At 37.4% G+C, this 24,748-nt stretch overlaps 1 protein-coding gene across 6 annotated transcripts in view; it reads left to right on the forward strand.

Moving 5' to 3' along the window:
- DOCK4 (dedicator of cytokinesis 4) overlaps positions 1–24,748 on the forward strand; it is a 235,085-nt gene that overhangs the window by 113,274 nt on the left and 97,063 nt on the right. For all 6 annotated transcript variants that reach the window (XM_054178712.1, XM_054178709.1, XM_054178710.1 and 3 more), the window contains exons 9-12: positions 8,288–8,369; positions 8,947–9,007; positions 10,936–11,068; positions 12,411–12,499. In XM_054178712.1, the coding sequence (XP_054034687.1) occupies positions 8,288–8,369; positions 8,947–9,007; positions 10,936–11,068; positions 12,411–12,499 (365 nt within the window). The remainder of the gene's footprint in view (positions 1–8,287; positions 8,370–8,946; positions 9,008–10,935; positions 11,069–12,410; positions 12,500–24,748) is intronic.

The following is a 24,748-nucleotide window of genomic DNA, read 5'->3' on the forward strand; positions in this document are numbered from 1 at the left end:
CTGCATTAACCATGGGTGTGTTTGTTTTGTTTTGAAGTAGTCTTGGATCCTAACTTTCTCCATGCAGGGCAGGGATTTTAGCTTAAGGAGCTAGCAGGGTTTCTGGTAGAGGGAGCAACCCATGGGAACCAGAAGCAGTGAACTAGCTTAAGGCAACTTTTCCTCCATAGTATTTCCACAAAAGCATATTCCGTGTTTTTACTGGATTACAGCATTGGGTAGCTCAGTGTTATTTTCAGTTTCCTCTGCAGTGTGCACAAAAAACTGTGCTACAGCACATTACACAAAATCAATGCATATATATCTGTAGCTCATAGATGCAGGAGAGATGAAGTATCTTGGTTTTTTTGGCTAACAGGCTCTCTTGAGAGATGGTTCTCCATGCTAGTTTGGTCACTTACTACTCTGCTTTGTGCCTTCTCAGAAACAAGATGAAACAAAACCAGCCTGGATTTATTTACTTCCTGATCATTCAGGTGGTAGTTCTGATTTTAGTAGTGGTGTTGAAACACCTCAAGGAAAACATAACGGTCACTTTAGCAAGAGAGCAAACACTGATGCATTAAGGATCTTTTATGTATTTGGGAAAAAAAATGTTCTTTAGATGAGTAAATTGGTAAATAATCTGTAAGTGTAATTGCTAACTAAAATAGATAAGCTACATCATTCTTTAATTGATGCATATAGACACAATATATAAGCAGGCCTTATTATTTTATTATCAGGCTGTGATTGCTGTGATTGTCATCCAAAGTAAATACAGGGTTATAAAAAGCAGCTTAAAAGAGAAACTTGAAGTTCCAAAGGTTTCAAAAGTAACCCTCCAAAAAAAGTCTCATTTTTCCCAGTTAATCATTGTGAACAGAAAGATTTCTATGTGCAGGAATGTAATCAGGACATACAGTCAGCTTTTTCTTGGCAGGCTGGGCAATTGGTAAAAGTCATAGGGCTTCTCCTCTTCTTGGATCCTAGATGAGGAGAAATTCTGGAGTAGGAGTCAGAAGAGATTAGTAAGACAGTTGTTTCTTCATCTAAATCACATTGAAAATGTGAAGGACGTGCCAGGAAGGACATCATGAGATACCCATTTACCCTGTCTGGAGAACAGGTCTTGTGAAGAGCAGTTGAGGAGATTGTTTAGCCTGGAAAAAGGAGGTTGAGAGGAGAGCTTCTGACTTTCTATAACTTCATGAAAGGAGTTTGGAGAGACATGGGGTTGGCCTTTTCTCCACAAGATCAGAGACTGGGAGGAAATTAATTTAAGTTTCACCAAGGGGGGTTTAGGTGGACATTTGAAGAAACTTCTTCACTGGAAGTGTGGTCAAACACTGGAACAGGCTGCCCAAGGAGGTGGTTGAATCCCCATCCCTGCAGGTGTTTCACAGAGGCAGAGATGTGGTGCTGAGGGCCGTGGTTTAGTACCAGCTTTGATAGAGTTAGGTAATGGTTGGACTCAATGATCTCAGAGGCCTTTTCCAACTAAACCAGTTCTATGATTCTATGCCTCATGTGAGTAGTACTTTTTGTTTGTTAATACTGACTTGAACTGCCTGCTGAGGTGTTCCTCTGAGGCAGAGGTAAGAACATTAAAGTGCTGGCTTAGATTTTCATATATTCATTTACAAAGCACAGTGTTTCCAAAAGTACAGTAAAAGACATACTCAATGTGATTAATACCCTGGGCCATAAAGTACTCAACAAGGAATAATCAAACTTTGGAACTTCAGCCTCTTAGGTATGCCGTGAGTATTAAGACTACCTACATTATGGTGCGAGGATTTAAAAGTTTTTTCTTTCTTTCTTTTTCTATGTCTGATTTTGACCTGAAAACTTGTCTGGATTTAGAAAGTATTCATACAAACATAACATGACCAATGAGAAATTAGTGTGTTGGTATCTTACAGAAATTTTGATAGGTCTGGCCTCTTTTTCTCTTACATATATTAACATTTAAGGTTATTTTAGTTATTTAGCAAAAAGTATCATTTCTTTCTTCCTCACCAGTCAGTCATTTTCTTTTGGTAGCTGAGTTTTACATACCCATCAACAGCAATAGTATAAGTAGATATGGTTTATGTAGTGGAAAGAATGTGTATGAAAGGAATATTTGGCACAGCCCCATCCTCCTGTCAAATATTCTGGCCTCATGGTAGTTTTTGTAATAAACATCTTTTCTACAGATTTATTTTGCCCTTCATTGCCAGGTGATCACAAAGGTTTGTCCTGGCTTTAAGAAGGTTTGGGTAATTTAGTGATAGTTCTTTCTACAAAGCATTTATTTAACCTGATTTTATGCAGTGCTATATATTTTGTTCTCATTAACAAGACATTTTTGACAAATTGCTTTTTAAATACTGACCATTCTTGAGTCGCAAGAGGATAGAATTTTACTTTGAGGTACTGTTCTAAGTATATTTTTAAGAGTTGGCATTTCAGCAGGCCTGGCTGCCCAGACTGTTGTATTCAGCAGTTGTACGGGAGCTGCTGCATGTGACTTTGCAGCAAAATAACTGGATTTGTGAGTAAGCAAAATGTGGTAGGTACATTAGGAATCAGTTTCTAAAAAAGGTGTGAGTGTAGTCTCTCAAGAAAATGCTTTTGAAAGGGTTTGAGTGTGTATTTTATTGGGAGACAGAGCCTGCTTTTAATCATATCTTTCGTATGCCCTCAAGTCAGTAAATACATGTGTGTTATTCCCAGGAAGAAGGGCATGTTGGAAATTTGTTGTATTTGAGGATGTAGTTCAGTTTCTCCCCTGACTACCCATATTCATTGAAACAAAGATGCTTACCTATCACTTAAAGATCCTTTCTCAAGTGTCTTCTACTTGCTGTAGTTGGATGAGGGTGCTACCTTATAGATCTTTGATTTATCTTGTGTAGGAATGCTTTGTTAAAGTGGAAAAACCAACGTAAGCAAGAGGAACCTGTGGTGTGGATTAGGTCTCTCATGCATTAACAAGTAACTCTTTTCCTGTTTGTATTGTAAAAATTGAAAAGGAACAGGAGAAGTAATTGTTTTTAATTGTAATAAAGCACTGCAGGAGAGGACCTGTCTTGTAGCTCATGGACCTGGAACAATTAGTTAACATTCAGAAATGAATGCAGTGCTAGAACAGCCACATGTGTACCAGCCATGACACATTTGTGATGGATTTAGGTAATGATGGTATTCAACACCAATGGTATTCTGATGGGTTTCAAGGTCATCTTACTGAGGACACATTGCAGTAGCACTGGCTGCTGGCATAAGGCCTGTTAGGGTCAGCATAAAAATACAGACGTGCTGTTTGTAAACCCCTAAATGACAATGAACACATAAGAGCCCAGGTCTTGTTGGAGGGAGGGGAATTTTCTTAAATGCTATTGTTTCCCTGATCTTTAACCAATTCTTCCTGCTCTCTTCTAGTTTAATTTCAGTCTTTGGGAAAGACAGCAAATCTGCTTGTAGCCATGCTGTTACCTCAGACAGTGGCTAGGATAATAATCAAGACTGTAATTCAGCTTAAAGGATCTGTAAGTCTGCACTGTTAATGCTGTGCTGCGAAATGTTTATCCGTGGTGGCAGACTAAGCTCACTATTAGCGAGAGCTTCAGCTTCTGGTGTGTGTTGTTTCTTTAGCTCTAAATACCTGCTGATAGATTTCAGTATCTGTTGTTAGACTATATCATTTTCCTCTGGCTACTGATACCTCACTCATGAAAGATTTACAGTCTTCCTCAGTCTTTTCAGGAAATGTGTGATGCCACCTTTCAGGTACCTAAAATAATCTAGGATGAAAAGGAGTTTCTCAAGGCTATCTTCAGTTAATAAAGAGATAGAAGAAGATCAAAGCAGCAGCTTGATTTAGCTACATATGTCTATATTTCTCTCCCTCCCCTTCCCATTTCTGCTTTAACTTTTCCTTTTCCCCTCTTAACTGTGCAGGTAGCCAAGGGAAATTTGGCTTCACAGCATAAAACTAGCATTTGAAAACTTGTTTATTTTTCTTCCACCATATTGTCAGCATGACTAAGAGATGTGAACATAAGCATCATTACATCATCATCATGTTATTTTGCTAGATATATAATTTAGTTAGTATTAATGCTTTGATCTTTAGCTGAAATTGGTCAAAATCTTACTTTTTATAGTACTATTTCATTCTCCCCTTTGGTCATTGCTACTTATTTTACATTTAGAAATTTGGCTATGGTTTTTGTAAGTTCATTGCAGGTAAAATACTGGTGCTGATGCAGTGTGGAACAGCTTGTACTCCTAAGTCATGTTGGTACATTCTCCTTTCAGGTATTCACTGAATATACTTTCATGGCTTTATTATCTTTATTTCAGTAATTTATGTTTTACTGCTAAATGTGAAGGTAATGATTTGCATCTGATCCTGGCTTTATGTGATCAGTGAGCCTTTAGCTGTAAATGGAATAAATTCAGATTCAGGCTCTTACTGGACATCCATTAATGGTATTCTGGAACATGTTAAACTTGAGCTGATAAATTATGTGGTATTGTCCTTCATTTGCTTCAGAAATCACCATAATCTCCATTTAAGCAGAGAGCATTTATAAAGATTTCTGAAAGTGAAGCTATACCAAGAACTCTGACTATTTGATGACATAGCTGACTGTTACAGCTTTAATTCAGCCAGCCACAGGAATATGCCTTGTGGTATAAATCTGGTTGGTTTTGGTTTTGTTGGTTTGTTTGTTTTTAATTGAGTGTTTATAAATTGTGGAACAAGCAATTTGTCTAGACTGGTAGCATGTGACTGGTAACATTTTCCTTCTAATACTAAGGAAACAGGGGTCACTTATAAAAATAGAACAGTTTGTGGCCGAGTTGCTTTTAAATGTGTGTGTTAAGCCTGCAGATTTGGAACACATTGTTACTTCACTAATACATATGAAGTTAGAGTACAAAAATCCCTTGCTGACCTTCTTAAATTAATCTTTCCAGCATTAGTTATTTCTTTATTTTCAGTGGGAAGACAGCAGAGTTTAAATGTGTACAGCGTGTTTAAGTGGCAAGATTGGTGCTCATAAAATACTCATTGCAATCTACACTAGACACAAATCATCTTAATACAAAGGAAAGGTATTTCTGCTTTGGGGTACTGCTGTGTGTGTTTGCCATGTATATATGTGTAACTGACTGCTGAGAGCTGCTGTTCAATAAGATACTAGCTCTAGATTTAACCCTCTGGAGTTTTTGCTGCTGTTTGAAGCCAAGCTTTCAGATCTTGGGAATCCTCTCTTGATTTTGGTTTAGGAAGGCTGTTTACTTTCCTCAACCATTTTTAACCTATTTGTCTCTATAGAAATCCTTAGAAATAGTACACAAATGCTTATGCTCTCTGTATTTAGATATTGCCATTATTTTCTCATAATCTCACAAGTATAACTGCTTGCATTTTTTCCCTGATCATGTTAAAGATAACCATTTTAATCTGAGCTGTAGCTGGTACTGTGATATATTGCCAGGGGAAAAAAGTATCAAAACACTGAACAAACAATTTTTTTTATTATTATTATTTGCTGTTTTCAGTTTGCTTTTTTCATTACCACTGGATCCTATGCTTCAGTCAAACAAGATTTCAAATTCAAATGAAGACGTTAGATCTGCATAAACATTGTATGTCTGTTACAATCAGTGCATTTCTTTGTGGCATGATAAAAGTCTTTGGCTTTTAATTGTGTTTTGAATCAATCTCATGATCCATGAGTATAAGCAGAGCTTGAAAATTTCATGTTGTAGTGGATAGTGATTAAGAAGCTTCCAAAAGATGTGCCTTTGTTTCTGCAGTATGTGAGCTTCAATAAATACAGAATACACTCCCAGTTAAATTCAGGTTTTGACAGTTAATAGTAAACTATGAAGACAGTTTATCTATAGCAAGACAGTTTCTTGTTGTATGGTATTCTTACTTGAACCAACATTCCTAGTGGTTGCTTTAAAGACAAAAAAAATGTAGTGAAATGTGGTGTGTGTGTTTCTATTACTTCTTATAGTTCTACAGACTGAAGATAAGGAGGTGAAATTCCAAATCACATTGTATTGGACAAATTTGTATTGATACCAGTGTACTGCAGGCTTCAGTGCACAGAAGCTGTATTGTTACTGCTGGAACAGAGACTTTTTTTTCTTCATATTCAATTTTGCCTGGTGTTCAACATAATGGAGCCCTAAAGCTTTAGTTGTTTGGTAATATAAGTAATAATTCTTGCTTGATGTACAATAACCTTTGTGTGAGACCACACAAACAAAGCTCTCTGCTTTTTTTACTGTATTTTCCAGTATTGCAAATGAGCTAAACATAAATGAAAGGGCAAAATTATTTTGAAAACCATTTTTAAATCCCCAGCAAAATACCAGCTTGTTTCTGTGTAAAAATATACTCACATAGACAGTCTTTAAAACTCAGTTTTAAAGTTTCCATGGAGACCTAAGCTGCAGAAGATGGCTGTATCATAAAACATGAATGTTTCTGAGAAAATAGTGTTTTCATGCACTTTGAGGTATTTGAGTTCAATTCTACTATTCTTAGGTTCTGCCCTTTCTGCCGTTGGATAAAAAAGCTGCATAGCTAAGGTTTGCAAAAATGTTTTCAAATAATCACAATGAAAAAGTCTTAAGTGCTTGTAGGTTCAGCTTGGATGGCTGGCACATACAAAAATAAAGCACACTCTAGACATACCTCTTTAAAAATATGGGTTTGAGTGTAACAGTATCCTGGACTGTATCAACAAGAACATAGCCAGTGGCTTAACTGAAGTAGTCATCCCCTGCTCACATTGGTTAGACCCATGCCGCTTTTGGATTCTCCAGTACAAGACTGATATTAATGAACTGAAGTAAGTTCAACAGAAGGCCTCACACTGTGGGCAAAAGCTCCTGTTCTGGAAGTTTAGGCTGAGGCAATAGGGTTTGTTCAGGCTTGAGAAGAAGTTGTTTGAGGAGAGCTAAGTCAGCTGCTTGTACCAACAAGAAGATCAATAACATCAGTGGTGTATGGTAGGATAATAAGAGACATTGGATATACACTGAAACTAGAGAAGGTTCATCTGGATATAAAGAAAAATACTGAGAACAGTGAGATACTGGAATGGGTTTTCCAGAGTAGCTATGTGGTCTCTTTAGAGTGACACAGTCTAGTCAGTGTGGTGGTGTTTGGTCATAGGCTGAACTCGATGATCTCAGAGGTCTATTCCAGCCTCAATAATTCTGTGATAGAGAAGATTTTTCAAGACTCAACTGGCTGAAGCTCTGTGCAAGTTAATCTGACCTTATATCTAACCCTGCTTTGAGCAGGAGGTTCAATTCATAGGCCTTTTGAGGTCCCTTTCAGTGTGAATGACTGATTCTGTGAGTGATCAATGCAGATTTTCTACAAGGCAAATGCTGGTGCAATAAAGATTTAATTAGTCTCTGTGGAGTTGGATTTTATCCAATATATTCCTAGTGATTTTCCAGCTGAATTTTTAAAAGCTCTTCATGGTATAGAGCATTGCTAAACCATGTTTAGTCTCTGGGATAAGCAGAAGAGTTGAACACAGCTGAGAAAAACACTAGTTGCACTTGGGAAGTTTTGTTTCTGATCTGAGCATTACAGGGCCTCCAGACTCAAATGTCTGGCCAACTGGGACTAGGCATGAGAAGGTGGAGAGAAACCTCCATGGTGCTTATGACTTCATTGCTTTTCCCATCTTCCACATCTCAGTGCAGAACATTTCTTAAGAGACTGTGTCTTGGAGAAAATTATCTAAAGTGTGGAAAATTTGTTTTTTTCATAAAATTCCCATGCATGAATTGCCAAGTTTGCATAGAGATTATCCATAATGGACCTACTATCAAATAGGAATATTAAAAAATGTAATTTATCTTTCAGTGGGGTTTTATACCCTCTTCTGTTTTAAAGTGAGATTTCTCTGCATCTTCCTACTGTTAGTATTAGAGCTTATATCAGCTGCAGCATTTAATACTCCACAAGAGACTGCAAAACAGAATTCTGAAAATGAATTTGCCCTGCTTGACCTTTCAAGTCTCTTTCAGCACTGCTAAAATCAGTATACTTTAGTGAGAGATTTTGATAAAGTAGGCAAAATTTCTCCTAGGATCATCTTTCTGCGAAGGACATTATTAGTTGATTAAAGGTGTGGCAATATTGTCATTTGTTAAGAATCAATACCAACATGCTACAAATATAATTTTGGTTCTAGGATAAATGGATTTCAATGAGATTGACTTTTCTGTAGCGTTGTTCAACATATCTGTCATATTTGTTTTCTTACAGTGAAAGATTTTTTTTAAGACTGAATAGAAATGGTTTGCCAAAATGTCCAGAAAAGCCTGAAAGACACTGTTCTCTCTTTGTGGTGAGTTCTGCCTTATTTTCAGTCTTTGTTGTGTGGAGTATGGAATTTGGATAAAATTGTTTTTCTGTGATTTACTCTGAACTCTTCCCTGAGCTTTTACATTGTTGTGAACATCAAATTCTAAAGGCTGGTTGAAATGTACTGCTGAACTCCAAACTTGAGTATCTACTGGAAATATGTGGACACTCATCTAAACATTCATTGTGTGCATACGCACTGGTCTTTCTCCCTGCAACAGGGAGCTATTGGTTTTCCTCCTTGTGTATTTTACACCCAAAAGACACTTTATGCAGTACTGTCTGTGCTTTCAGAACATTAGCAATTACACAAATGCATTGATGCTGTTCAAGGCACACTGTCTTTTGTGTGCTCCCACTGACTTTGCTGCATTAGAGCACATTCTAGCCCAGTCATTTTGAGTGCATGGCCACCAATGTAAACATTAAAGGGATAATTTGTTGATGCTGTGTAAACAAACTCACTGTTCAATTATTGTTATTGCTGGCAGTGAAAATATCTTTTTAAATGTCACATTTTAATCAGGAGGCAGAGATAATGAGGTTCTGATCTTATGCAGGATTTGGGTAGCAGTGAACTCAGGAAGGACATCTATATCACAGTGCACATTATCCGAATAGGTAGGTATAATCATCTGTGAGTAGAAATCTTACATTGGGTAGATGCGTGAATTAGAAGCAAACGGGCTGGGGTCAGCTTTAGGATTTGTTAGGTTAGGTAGGCCATTGGATATATCTTTTGAAAAGAACATGCCTGTGTTTTGGTGAAAAAATTGCTTTGTATTTCTCAGCATTGTTTTGTGTTGCTTTTAAATTCACTGTTGAGTTTAGTTGCAACTTACTTTGTTACAAAATGAAAATGTTACATATGAGCTTCCTTAAGGTGAGGGAGTTACCACTGAGGATTCCATTCTTGTTCCAAAGAGTATTTTCAAGCATCCTTTGTTCATAGAAATCATGCCTGGATATTTTAAGCACTGCAGTAGTGTATAATCTGATGTATATCTGAAATTGATCAGATTAATTTTGTCATCTCCCGAGCACCTTTAAAAGGGAGGAGAGGGAAAGCAGTGGAGAAAACCTCATAATTTTAATCCCTGATGCTGTAGCCAGATGTCAAGTCTTCTAGAGCAAAGCAGAAGAGAAGTGTATGTCTGTGTTAGCTATTTATTTTAAGAAGTTATCCTCTGGGCTGCACATGTGTAACAATAATCTTCAGGTCTGCTTCTGACCTCTCAGATATATTGTTTTCTTTGTAGACTGTGTTTGTAGTTGCCACTGTGCAGTACTGGATAAAACTTTTTCTTACTATTTATGAAAGACATTTTGGGTTGAAATATGGTCAGTGTAACCTGTGATGAGTTCAGGAACAACTTGTTACAAAGAGAACAGTACTTTACAGCTTTGAGGATAACTTTTTTTTGGCATTTTCATGTTGGTTCTGTGTGTCATCAGAATATTAAAATATTGTGGCTTCTTTTTTTTTTTTTATTGGCAAGGATTTAGAAAAGTAATGGTAAACTAAGGTGAGTATATTTGGTAACAATAAATGCTTTAAAATAGAATAAGGAGTAGAATTTTTCCTATTGCATAGATTTAAAAATGTCTTCCCAGTCAAGTTTATAAATGAACCACCAAAACATTAAAAGTTAAAGTAAGATTTAGATGCTGCATGGTATGAAAATGAACAATTACTCTTCCTGCTACTCTGATGCATAGGAATATTTGGAGGAGGCATTGCCCTGCAGCCACTGCAACCATAGGCTTTCATTGTCAGGAATTAAGATTTGGTGAGAAAGATGCATAGCTGCCAGTGCACAATTGAATAAAATGGTTAGAAAGAGGACAGTTTCAAATGCCAGGAACATAGCAAGAAGATTGATCAATTGTATTTAAATCAAATAGAAAAGGCCAGGAAAACACCTTGTTTCAAATCTGCTTTCCTTGGTTGCCTTCTTTCTTTCCTTAAGATAAAGGAATAAATTGTTCTTCTGCCCTTTGTCATCTTTCTTCCTCAAGTTTCATCTCTGCTAGATTTTAATTTTTTTTTGCAGCTGGTCTGTCATCCTGTTGCTAGCCACTTGACTATTTGGAAACAGCATTCATTTACTAAATTGTAATGGCTGTATCACAACACTATGAATTTCAAGTAGCCACTTGCATAAATTACAAGTAGCAGCAACCACACAAAAGTAATTCATATGGAAACAAATTTTGGAAAAAGTGCCATATTTGTACTCTAAACTTAAATTGGTGGTGTCATGAGCATGCTGTCACTGGGTAACAGAAAGTGTTGCTTTTTGAGCCAAATTCATGAAGATATAAGCAGTACCTCTGGTCTAAGACCTTTCTAAGTCACCACATTTGGTGGACTTTCATTTGTTATCCTAACGTAATAGAAAGATGGACCAAGTTTGTAATGAGTACACCTGTCATTGTCTGCTCAGACCTATCACCATATGGAGATGGATTGTTCTCTGCATCCCTTTTGTGGTTTTAAGAGAGGCAGTTCCATGGATTATGCAACAAATATGTGTTTTGTTTGGCAGGACGAATGGGAGCTGGAGAAAAGAAAAATGCTTGCAATGTACAATATAGACGGCCCTTTGGCTGTGCAGTCCTCAGTATTGCAGATTTATTGGCAGGAGATTCAAAGGATGACCTCGTCTTAAAAGTATACATGTAAGGAATGCTTTTTTTCTTAACTTTCAGACATAGCTTAGAGCTACTTTACATCAGAAGCAGCGTGAGTAAGTAACTATAGTTCCTTTCTGTTCCATAGAAGTGTAGTAGCCGATTAGTTTATTTTGAGGGGTTTTGTCACACTTTGGAAATTTTGGTTAGTTCTACAGTTGTGATCTTAAAGAGGGATAATATTAAAAATAAAGGTTACAATCTTTTACATCTTTGTGTACATTTCAGTTAGTCCTGGAGAATGAAAAATCAAACAAACAAAACTACCAAAAAAACCCCACCAAGACACAAGCCCAACCAACCAACAAAATCCCACATTTTAAAATGATTAGTGAATTAAAGAGTGTGTTTTGACTGATAGTACTTGGAAGAAAGCGTAGTTTTATAGTTGTTGCAACACAGTACATGCAATTTCCAGCTGGTTTTGCAATTATAGTAAGTACTGTTTTGTGAAGTGGTCTAGTACATAAATCTAGGACATACATTATAATGCACATGAGGAAGTTCTATCCGTCCCAGGGTTGATGCTCAGTTCTTGAAGGCATAGAAATCTTCCAGGCAGCCTTTCTCCTCTCCTCTGTATTCCTCTGTGCTGAATTAAAGGTGCTGGAATCAGTGCTGCAGAAAAGCAATTTAGTATGATAGTGGACATGTGGACTGTTTCTTACTTTAGACTCCCTGGATGTTAAAGTCAAATAACTGTCTGGTATTGGTTTACAAATGGTTTTGTTCTTTTTTAAAAGCTGCAAAAACAATAGAAAAAGAAATGTTGAACGAAACCAGATTTGATGCTAAGACTAACTCCAAGACTAAACCATGAAAAAGTGACCATTAGAACATGGCCATTTTTTCCTTATGGAAAATCTGCTATTCTCTAAACATATACTGAAGTGTAATTTGCTCTTTCTTTCACTGACTACTGCCTGAAGATCACATCCTGTTTTAAATATCTTTGAAGTGTACAGCAGGCTTTTGTCTGATAAGACTAACTCAGAGCCTTGTGTCTTCTCTCATGTCACGAGATAGATTTCTTTGTGGTTTATTGCTGAAGGATAGATCTATACAGGTGATGAACCTGGTCATGGCTGAGTTTCTGAGGATAATTGCTCATATCTTTTTCCCACCTTTTGCCACACAAAGCAGATACTCTGAAATGGTAAAAGCACACTCTTCTTTCCCTTTGAGACAGGCAGTTTCATGGGGATTTATTAGCTCCTATTTTGTTATTAGTTTCTTGATTAAAACAGGATTTAGTTAGAGATATGTGGTGAAGCCAGGTTGAAAACCTTCCATTCCTATTTCAGAGTTAAGAAAGTTATCATTCTTCTAGGTGCAACACAGAGAGTGACTGGTATCAGATCCATGAAAACATCATTAAAAAGCTGAATGCACGTTACAACTTGACAGGCTCCAATGCAGGTGAGTAAGTTGCCACGTTTCTGTTTGTATTCTTAGGGTTTTCTTAGTTTGCAAATGAAGTGGCTCTGTTTTAGAAGGGCTAATTTCTATGAAAGAAGTAATTTTTCATCTAAAGAAAAAAGCTCATCATAGATGAAAGTACGGAATACTGCTGTTCACATGCACATTTACGAATAAATGTCACCAAAGAGAAGAGCAGCACAGACTTCCAGTCGTGCATATGAAGGTTGAAGAGAGAAAGAGGAAGTGAGGAGGAATGCCGCTGACTACCGAGCAACTGAAAGATAAACTATGAAAGGTTATTTACATCACACACATGAAATTTGTTCCTTGGCAACTGCTTAGCAGCCTGAAAAATCACTTGCAAGGCTTTAGCAATGCATTCAGATACTTCTGCTGACACCTCATGGAAAATATTGTTGTTACACTACTTTTTATTTTTACTTTGCTGTCTTTTTCTGTAATAGTATTGAATGGGTGAGTTTGAAGTCTCATTAACCTTGTCTGTCACATTATAGTTGTCAAAAAAGGAGATCTTTCATTTTATTAGACATCAGTTCTTGTCTCTTTCTTGGGAACTGTTGTGGGTATGAGCTAGATGTAGGAATATTTGAATTTTTGGTTTATATTGTACTTGTCCTTTTCAAATCCTATTAAAAAATTTGAACAGAGTAAACAAAGACCAACAAGGATACTTCAGCCTATTATATATCCTCTAGGCTTGTTCCCTCTTCAGATTCTGTCCTGCATAGTTTTTCAGCTCAGGAGATTTTCATACAAACTCTTTGGTTTCCACAAACTATTATGTCTCACTGTTAACAATTTATCAGAAAATTCATAATGTTCTTCATGCAAAATGTTTTAGTTTTCTGGTGGGAAAAAAAATGCACTTTCAGTGTCTTGCATTTAAAACACATTTTGCCAGACTATAGCATTTCTATTTAGCATTCAAACCCTCTATAAGTACTTTTTCTACTTTAACTCATGTACAGAATCCTCTTGAATCTTATTCTCAGCTTGTGTCTAAAAGGAATCTAGTAAAAATGTATGATCTTCACTTATTAATACAGCCAAGAAAGGAATAGAGGACAGATCACAGAATCGTTTAGGATGACAGTTTGGACCTGATGATGTCAAAGGTCTCTTCCAACCTGGTTGATTCTATTCTATTCTATTCTATTCTATTCTATTCTATTCTATTCTATTCTATTCTATTCTACTCTACTCTACTCTACTCTACTCTACTCTACTCTACTCTACCCTACTCTACTCTACTCTACTCTATTCTAGATCTTGAAAGTTTTTTCCAGCCTTTCAAGATCATAGAGTCCAACCATTAACCCTGCTCTACCAAGTCCACCACTAAGCCATATCCCCAAGCACCACATTTACACAGCTTTTAAGCACATCCACAGATAGTGACTCAACCACCTCTTTGGGCAGCCTGTTCCAAAGCCTGACAACCCTTTCAGTGAAAAAGTTTTTCCTAGCATCCAACCTAAACCTCCCCTGGTGCAGCTTGAGGCCATTCGCTCTTGTTCTTTCACTAGTTACTTGGGAGAAGATGTTTATCCTCTGTCTTCTGAGTGGGTGCAAGAATAGGCCTCAGTCTCATGGATAACTTAGGATCATTTGCTGGAGTGTGTTTTCTGGCTTCAATTTCCAGCCTAACAGAAACTAGCAGGTAGTGGATGAGGTTGCCATTCCAACTAGTTTTCACCGCTGGTGTCAGATATCATCTTATTGGAAGGCACCTGATACCCTAGTGTAGGAGATCAAACTGGCCATGCAAAATGTACAGCCTTTGCTGCATTGTTATTTCTTACATTGGGTTTGTAATATTTGTAGAATAAGTCCTACTAGATCTAAATTGTTCCATAAGTATTAAATAAACCATATTTCAGTAATAGCTGGAGTGCAGCTGTCTGTAAAATGTTCTTCATGCAATATTTTTTTTATCAGAAACTAGTTACTTTGTTTTAAAATGAGAAAAAAATAATATTGCTGCATAGTGGTCACACTGAATTACTTCAGTCTAACCAGGAAAATAACACGTTTTTATTTACTTGTAGGACCAGAGATCAGTGAAATGCATACTACAGGCATAGTAAACAGTTACTGACTTCTCTCCTCCTTTATCCCCTTGTGGTATGTTTTAAATAGTGAAGCCTAACCAAAGTAATTGCTTTCTTATCAAGCTTTCAAATGTCAAAATCTTTGTAGGATTTGCAATGTGGGACATGGTTGCAGATTTTATTCTTCAGTGTGATTGTGAAACTATATTCTGGACCTTTCTTGGGACTAGAATAAGCTGTTTGTATTGAATGTGCACTGCTTTTCTCATTAATAAAGCAGGCATTATTACACAAAGCACCTTGTAAACTGTTATTGATTGCATAATAGCTGCTTTGTGTGTCCACAGAGTTACTGTGCTGTGAGTCAACTTGCTGAAGTGCCTTTTTGGACAAGGGGCAAGAGGGCAAGGCCAAATCTGGCTGTCATTAAACACCATTCTATACAAAACCAACTAAAAGTCAGAGAAAACTACTTAAATTGTACATACCTATGCCGCATCTTCTGTAAGAATTTAAGTTATAGTCTCACTTGCATTACTACTTGCTTTCTTTTTTCTCCAGCTCTTTAGACTTTCAAACAGTGAAATGTTGGATTATTATTTTTTTTAATACAGCACATGATGATGGAAGGAATGTCTAGTAATTGCAGCAGTGCTTTATGTCTAGTGATTGGAACAGTCCTTTGCGCTCTGAAAGTAGAGGGTTTTTGTCTGCAAAAAATACTTGCTTACAACTGTGAGCAAGTTAAACAGCGATGATTGTTACTGTAGTCCCTGCTTAAACACTATCAACACCATCAAAGTACCTTCTTAGGCACAGGTAACTTTCTTTTCTGTCACTGCTCAAAGCTGAGAACAGGTGAGTAGCTGGATGCACCCCAGACACTTGCGCTGTCAGGATATGGGTGAGCTAGATGTAGCTGCTTGGGCACTAGGCTGAAAAAAAATGTTGGAGATGACTCATGCCCAAGCTATTTCGAGGAATATATAAATATTCAATGAGTTTACCATAGAAATTATTTGCTGCAATGTTTGAGACATTTTTCAAAGACAGAAAATATCTTGATTCAGACTCTAATTTGGAAAAGGATTTTCAGTCTGTTTCACATGTCCCAGATGAGCATGCTAATCACTTGGCTTCCCAGACTTCCCTGCAGCAACTATTCAACTTTGTATACAATCACAAAATATTCATTTTACTGTGGGGAAAGGGGCTCTAAAGCCTGCCAAGTAGCACATGGTTTTCCTAAGTGTGATCTGTATTCATCTCCTCTTAGCAAATCCTGCAGAGAAGAGATTTAAACCTCGGTCTCCTGTTAGATGAGAATATTCTCCTCAGTGAGTTATCTTATAAAAAGCATATTAAAAAATGATGGAAAATGTTCTAGAACTTCCTTTTTCATCACCCTGTTTTGAGAAGAAAAATTTTGTTTTAAGGAGATGCTTTTTCTTTAGATACCTAACATTCTCATGTGTAAGCTCCTGTGTAAATGCCAATTTGGCTTCCCTTGTAACAAGTCTTGAAAAGCTGCATGTACCAGATGGAATAATTCTTGAGAGCTGAGACAGGGATACACATGCTGTTCAGTTGTTACAGCCCAAGGGGTGAAAATCCTTCCAAATCCTATAGAGACTACATCATTGATATAAGAAATTATAACTGTATCTCCTGCTTTTTAGCTTTAGACTCTTGTGCATATTCCATGAAAATAGCAAATGTGCCGTTATCGTGGAATGTTTTGATGGACTAGACAAGAGTGATGTAACCTAATTGCATGCTTACTGAACACAGTGTGATGTATGATGTAGTAGCAATGCCAAACTTACATTTCAACTCGACTGGAAACACTGTTAATTATATATTGAATTTAGCTTTAGTAAAGCCTCAAGCTTTAGTGAAAACATTCAAAATGGTGGGGTTTCTTGTGCTACTCTTGGTTTAAGCATATTTTGCATTGTTTTTGTTTTTAGTGCAGTGGCAGTGTTAATTTTTCAGCTGTTGAATAGGAGGTCAAAGTACAGCTCTTGTACAGAAATGGTAGGGTTGGAAGGGAACTCTGGGGAACATCTAGTCCAACACTCCTACTAGACCAGGTTGTAGGTGAACTTGTCCAGGCGCGTTTTGAAAGTCTCCAGAGGAAACTTTAACAACCTCTGTGGACAGCCTGTTCCAGTGCTTCGTCAGCCTCAAAGTAGTTTTTTCTTGTGTTTGGGTGGAACTTCCTATGTTATAGTTTGTGCCTGTTGCCCTTTGTCCTGTGCTGGGCATTACTTAAAATCTGGGTCCATAATATTGACATTTGCCCTTCAGATACTTATGAGCATTGATAATATCCCCTTTCAGTCCTCTCTTCCAGGATAAACAGATGCAGATGTCTCAGCCCCTCTTCCTAAGAGAGATACTCTAATCCCATAATCATCTTTGTAGCCCTCTTGAATTCTCTCCAGTAGTTCCCAGTCTCTCTTGAATTGGAGAGCCCAGAACTGGATTTAGTATTCCAGCTGTGGCCTCACTAGGCCGGATAAAAGGGGAGGAGTACCTCCCTGAACTGCTGGTCACACTCTTCTTAATGCATCCCGATACCACTGGCCTTCTTGGCCACAAGCTCACACTGCTGGCTTATGGTTAACTTGTCTACCACAACTCCCAGTTCTGTATCTATGGAGCTGTTAGCAGTTCAACCCCTAATCTGTACTGATGCATGGGGTTATTCCTCCTTAGCTGCTTGCCCTTGTTGAATTTAATTTACAGTTTAGGTCATAAGTGTTATGTAGTAATCATTATTATAATAATACTTTAAATACATAAATATACATGATACAGTTTAGATCATAAAAGGAATGAAGTAAAAATGTGCTATATTGCATTTAGTAGTTGGCAGGAACTCTTATTTTTTTTAATATGGTGGAGGCAAGACCTGAATTGGGAGGCTGTTTTTTAAGACAAATACAGGTTGCGGTTTGGTTTGTAACAGGTTGTCCTAAGTCTGTCAGCCACAAACTGTTATTACTTTCTTTAAAAGAGAAAGATGTACATTTTTCAGATTAATAGATTACTGTCTGTAATAAATTAAAACTTGTTTCCAGTACATGTGCAAAGCTCTACATGCAGAGGATCATTCAGAGTGATGCTACCTAACAAAAGAAGGTTTGCCAATGAACAGGCAACTCCATAATGGCCCCTATTGAATCATGAAGCCCATGTTGTTGGCAAATGTTTGCCAAGAATCCCATCAAGTGGAAGAGTCCTCAGGTTATGTGGTCCAACACCAGTTCAAAGAGGCAGTGGGATCTAACATTTTTGAAGTTCAATGAGGTTGATCATTCAAAAACAAGTTTAATTACACTGCTATCATTTTAATTCAACCAGACTAAAGTATGCTTTATAAAGCAGACAGCCTTGACTTTAGGGAACTATTATTATCTTAACCTGTGTGGGTTATTTTTCCCCAGCGTACATCAACTGGCACTAAATCTCAGTCTAGCTCAATGGTCCTGTAAGTCTTATATAAGACTTGGTCAGAGAAGGCACAAGGTGGAACGTTCCAGTGCATGAACTCATCTGGCAAGACACAAATTCTGAGACAAGTATGGCAACAGAGGCAGTTGGATAGAAACTGGTATGTGCTTTGGGGCAGTATTTCTCCCCACACCTATTTACCTGCATCCAACAGCCTCTTGACACTCTAATAATGTCTCCTTTCCATGGTTACTGTCAAACACTGAGACATTTTAAAAAATAGGTGGAAAACCATATACTTTGCCTGTTTCATCTCCTATTTCACAAAAAGTAAGGTTTGATTTGAAAATTCCCTGATTCAGAGGGGGAAGCCTATTAAGAGCCATCATTTACCTTGCAGTAGAGAAATGGCAGAAACCTTATGAAGTTAGGTAACTGAGAAGTATAATTTTTCTTCACTTTGTATCATGAAAAGCTGCAAAAGACCAAATACATCAGAGAATTGATAGCTCAGTATAAGTTTACTTTTAGGAAAATGTATTTCTAGGAATAGAGCTGTGGTTAACTGAGAGTATTTTGTAGCTAGAAGTAGTGTGACTTATGTTTGCACAACACTGCCCCAGCAGTTCACAGCATTACCCAGAGTTGTTGCACGGAGAGCTTTTTCCTGTGAATCAGTGTGAGAAATAGTGGATGGGAAATAAAATGTGTATTCCCTGATGTGGGTAGCTATAGCTGTTAACTACAAAAAGGAGGAGGAAGCTTACAGTGGAGAATTCAGTGGAGCAATAGCTAGTAGAAAATGAGGAGGAAGGTGAGCACAAGTGGTAGCATGTACGTGAAGTACTGAACTTTTAGGTGACTCTTGGACATATGATTAATCACAGAGAAGTTCTCTGGTGTTTGTCTTCTCTCAGAAGGGTTTATGGATGTATTTTTGTGTCTACGCATCACTAACATTTAAAAAGCAGGGCATTTCATAAACTGTCATAGAACTAGAGTAATTAAACCGTCTGTCAGGTTTAATTTTTGTTCCTTTTTGTGACAAGGTGATTATATGTATTCCATTTTGATGGGTTTAAGAATTAGTTGTCACTGTAGGCTGTTATTTGAAACACATTTAAAGGAAGAATAATGTTGATACATGAAGTACACAATGAATTAAGGCACTTCTTTTTTGTTCTCAACAAGTGCTAAAGATGAAAGTTTAAATACATAGAGAAATTGGCACATATATTATTCATGATTATTTGACCCTGAATAAGAACCTTGATATTAATAAAAAACAGGTTTAGAGCAGTGTTTTAGGCAAGGATTTGTAGGACCTTACTTCTTCAAGTACCTGTTATAGGATGTATTATGTTGTTCAGCAATCTAATTTCCCAAATTCGGGAGTAACCAAATCATTAACATGCCTAATCTAGGCATATTGTGATAGCTTTGGGGAAATGTATTAACTCTTAAAGGTGGCAGATTTACAGACCAGTCAGATGTAAATTTTTTACATTTTCACAGCAGTTTAAGTTTGTGTTGTTTTCAGTGAAAATTCTGGCTTTACCATAGGAACTTGGAAAAATCATTTTCATTGTAGATTTTCGATGTAGTTACCTCTAAGTGTCCTTCATGTAGTGTGACTTGTAGACTCTGCTGGAGATGAGGGCTCTCATAAAATTAAATTCATACTGTGCTCTTTGTTGCTAAAAAACTTGTTTTTAAAGAATGAAAAATGTGCTGTTGTGATAGTGTCAGGGACATCTTACATCCACTAGAAGCTATAACTTAATGTTCATCTCAGTACTGAATCATTTAGGTGGGAAAACACCCCTAAGATGACCGAGTCCAACCTTTAACCTAACAGCCAAGTCCACCACTAAACCCATGCACTCCAGGTACCACATCTACAAGTCTTTTTAATGCCTCTATGGATGATGACTCAACCACTTCCCTGGGCAGCCTGCTCCAATGGTTGACAACCCGTTTGGTGAATTTTGTTTTTTCCTTGTGTCCAGTTTAAACCTCCCCTGGCACAACTTGAGACTGTTTTCTTTTGTCCTATTGCTTGTTACTTTCAAGAGACCAACACATACCTCATGACACCCTCTTCTCAGATAGTTGTAGAGAGCAATAAGGTCTCCTCTAAGTCTCCTTTTCTCCAGACTAAACAACCCCAGTTCGCTCATCTGCTGCTCGTAAGATTTGGGCTCTAGACCCTTCAGTAGCTTTGTTGCCCTTCTCTGGACCTGCTCCAGCCGCTCAATATCTTTCTTCTAATGAGGGGTCCAAAACCAAGCACATAGTTCAAGGTGCAGCCTCGTCCGCATCAAGTACAGGGAGACTACCACTTCCCTATTCCTGTTGGCACAATTGCTGGGGCCCAATTTAAACATAGAAATTCCTAGGTGAGGGTAGATAATGAGAATAGCTGGGTCATAGTTATGTCTTGGAGTTGGATTATGTCTTAGCAGTGAGAATTTTATAAGCCCTTTAACCCTGGCAAGCAGAATTAATTTTTTAGTGTTTACTTTTTCTGCTGGGGTCAAATAAATTAGGTAAGATGTATAGAATGATTTTTCATATTAAATCAATAAACCATTTGCCAATAACTGTGTGGAAATCTTTTGGTTTTATCTTTGCAGTGACAATTTGGACAATTAAAATGATACCATAAGTGGGAACACCTGTATGCTTTCAAAATACACCCAGCAGCTTTATTTGGACAGATGCCTTATTTTATTACCTTTCTTAAAATGCAAACAGTACTGAACAGCATTCTGTCTGAGGATTTTTCCCTATCAGCTTCCCAAGCAGCTGCTAGGCATTTTCTTCTTAATATGATCTAGGATTCTCTGCTGCCAGTAGATAGAAGCTGAATGTAAATGCTTTCCCCTCCCCCCAGAAGCTCAAATGCAAATTAGTGCTCTAGAAGCTTAATGAACAGTTTCTTTTGTTTCAATTAAAAGCAGAGATCAATAATGCAATATATAAGCTGGTTTAGGGTAAAATAACAGATCTAGCAAAAATCTGGGATGCTTATTCAGTAACTTTTCAATTTTTTCTCTTCTCTTTTATCTAAATGGTAATCTATGGTGAGGTATGGTACGTGTTCATTGTGAGACATTTCATGTCCTTGCAAAAGAAATAAATGCAGATCAGCTTGCAATGCTACACAGAGTTTTGTAGTAATATTTTCAAAACTGGAGTAAATAGAGAATAGTAGCTAACAAAAGAGGTTTAAATTACTGCTAGGGCAGTAATTGAATTTTTTTCCAAGAAGACAAAGCCACACTGTGTACCTGACTAAAGACAATGTGCCAGTTTTTCAGAGACTGGGTAATAATTTTCATTGTTATGTTTTAGCTTATAATATTCTAGAAATTAAAAAATACAGAGTTATGAAGTTTTGGATAGATTCTAGGTGTTATAGATAGTACAGGGATCATATCGACCACAGCCAGATGCAGCGTGTGGTTGCAGTTTTCTATTTTGCTTTGTCTGTGCACAGCTGTTCCATGAGGAATGCTCTAAATTTTTTTTTGTTTTGTTGGTTTTTTTTTAAGCTGCTAATTTTCTTGTCTAGTGCATGAAATGAAATGAGAAAACCGTTCTTGGCATACATCATCAGAGTGGAATAAATTATAAGAAAAGGATATTACCTTTGTGGTATGACAGAAAATGTATTCCTGTTTCCTTAGGACAAATGTTAATAAATTAATTTTCTGTCTCCATATACAAGAAGAATATCTCTGCATTTCTGCATTCTTTTTATTGCATTCCTTTTCCTGAAGCTTTTTCTCTGTTTCTCCCAGACTGCTGGCTGACCAAATTCCTTGGAAACCTACTCCATCTTGACCCAGTCTCGTTACTCATCATATGGCTAGGCATAATAATTCCCCTCCACTCCTTCATTTCTTCTCCACAGAGACAGCTTCAATCAATTGTAAACTATGTTCAGTGGCTTTCTGACTGTTACAGTATGCAAAATGTGGATTACTTTCTGATGAGGAAGAGAGTGTCTTTCAACTAGTAGTTTCTTTTTCATTCTGCTTTGTCTGAGTGACTCCATCTTCACATCAGTTAAATGTACAACCTTCTGAAGCTCTGAATTTTTCTGTATCATATCAATATGTTTTAAATTATGTTAGCTAATTCTAATTAATAGTCAGGGAACTTGATTCATAGTAATTCATAGTCAAGATTCATAGTCAAGATTCATAGTCAAGACTTGACGGGGTGCTTGGTGCCGTGGGTTAGTTGCTTGGGCGGTGTTGGATTGGTTGATGGGTTGGACGCGATGATCTTGAAGGTCTCTTCCAACCTGGTTTATTCTATGTATTCTATGTATTCTATTCTATGTAATGATACAAACTTTGGTACCTTGTACAATGTGAAGCATTCTGTCTTTCTGAAGTACCTCTTCCCCATGACTTTTCTTTCAGATGGATGGTTCCTCAGCCATGATGAGTGTCTAGTTTCTTTGGCAAGTGTATTGTATTTTATTAGACCCATAAACATGGAATTGCTGTGTCTTGTAACTGGCTACAGGCTTTGTGTTTAGGTGACAACACACTCCTCATTACCTGTATGGCTTTGGTTGACTGCAGTTCTCTTAGCCTGCCTGGAGATTTGTTCTGACCCATAAAACCATTTCTCTAATGACAAAATAAGAAATTATAGGTACTTTATTTTAGCTTTTGATTAGTTTTGTACAATTGTGCAGTATAACCTACTTTGCCATTTAATAGACAGTTATAACATGAAATAACTCTGTGTAGAGTTATCTCTCTGTAACTCTGCATTAAAATGGAACACAGAAGAGTAAAGGCATGTGACCATAACTGAGGCCTTGAAAGTACTGGCATGGGATGATACCAGAGGCTCCAGACCTATCAACAGCTCACCAGTGACCAATTGCTGGCCATCAAATAGTGACTGTGAGAGCATAATATAAGCAGATTTAGGAGAAACAGAGAGAACAAAGAACAGGTATGTGTCATATATGTAGCAGACATATGATGAATGAAGGTTTAATGGGACCTTTCAGATCACTGAAGAAATAGCAAGGTGTAAAGCCCAAAATCAAACAAAAAAATTACTCCAAGAGGAGCCTAAAGAGAAAGGAAAAAGAAACAGGCAAAATTCAGCTCCTTGTAGGAAAGGACTTGGGGTGCTGATAATTTGGTCACCATGGTCGAAACTATTAAACTTAAGACCTGAAAGGGGCAGTTTGTTTCTGAATGCAAGTCAGTGGGAATTCAAGCAACTGTTTCTGTAACTGGAGTGTCACACCTCAGGAACAGTATGCATCTTCTCAGTTTAAGTCCTTAATGCAATGGGCCCTAGTTTCCTTCCAAAGCTAGTGGAGCTTTGAGAGAGCAATCAGAGCACTTAAGTGGGGATAAGAACTGGTTATAAAAATGGTATGCTCCTAACTTTATCGCTTTCACCAGATTTATCAGCTCTTCATCTCTCGTCAATTCCCTTTTTATTTGGCAGCTATATCCTCAGTGGCAAGACTGTTATCTTGAAACTGTGGGTTTTTGGAGGCTCTTCAGACTTCCTTCCCTGAGCATCTTTGCTGTGTTTCCATTCTGGTTTCGTTTTTCTTTTTCCCTGTTGTATTGTTTATGCTGTATAACATTAGGCACCTTTGCTTTCATGAATGCAGTGCTCTTCAGTGTTCTCAAGCATTGGCAGATGAATACCATTTATATTCTGAAGATGTATTTAAACTATGCAAAAAATGACTAAACCATGGTTGAAGTGTGTTCACTGGGAGATTTTCTTGATGCTTGTGGATTAAAAAAATTATTCCATTTTCTAACAATGAATGAATGGTGTTTCTTGCCTTGGATCCTTTGCAGGCAGGTTGTTTCTCAAATTAAAGCTGTTTTGCCACTGAAGTTTTTTGACGCTTACCTCATTTTTAAGCTAAATAAAATTCTCAAGGAAATCTGTGAGATTTGTACACAGACACACACAAAACTCCAACCCTGCCATACTAATTGGATTTGAGGTCTTCAACTTTTGTTCTTCCCATTCAGCAATGAAAAAATTTTTCCCTGCTCTAATAATCTGCATTTTACCTGTATGACTTCTTACCAATTTCCCATACTACCAGCTGGCCACAGTGTGATTTGTTTCAATATTTACATCTGTAATGGTTTTGGAATTTACCACCACATTAACAAAAGCTCAGCTCACTCAGTTGGGAAAGCAAATGGAAGCTATATTTACAAGCAATAACTACACTCTACAATGGACTGCAATGAATATGTACAAATATACAGTATTTACAATACTACACAGGTATTTACAATCAGAAAACAGCACAGAACCCCCCTGAACCCCTAACGGGATCCCAAAAGGAGCGGGGGTAACTGCTCCAGTTCTCCCCTAACCACCACCCCACTCCTCTCCACCTTTCTATGTTTAATTAGAAGGAAAGAGAAGTTAGGAGTGCTGTTAGCTCAAAGTGTCATTAGTGTTCTTATCTCAAGGTCAGTGGCGATAAGATTCTCCCAGCTGAGCAGAGCAGAAGCAGCCGCCAGAGAGAAGGGAAAGGAATGAATGTGGGAATCGAGACTGCTAAGGGCGCATGCAGGATTAGTTCTTATCTGGTATTCAAGGCCAAACTCTGGCTGACAGGCTGGAAAGGCAGAACAGTGTGGAACTGAGAAAGATTCCAACTGCACTAAAACTTAAAGTTGCATTCTAC

This window comes from Dryobates pubescens, chromosome Z (genome assembly GCF_014839835.1).
Source record: "Dryobates pubescens isolate bDryPub1 chromosome Z, bDryPub1.pri, whole genome shotgun sequence".
NCBI lineage: Eukaryota > Metazoa > Chordata > Aves > Piciformes > Picidae > Dryobates > Dryobates pubescens.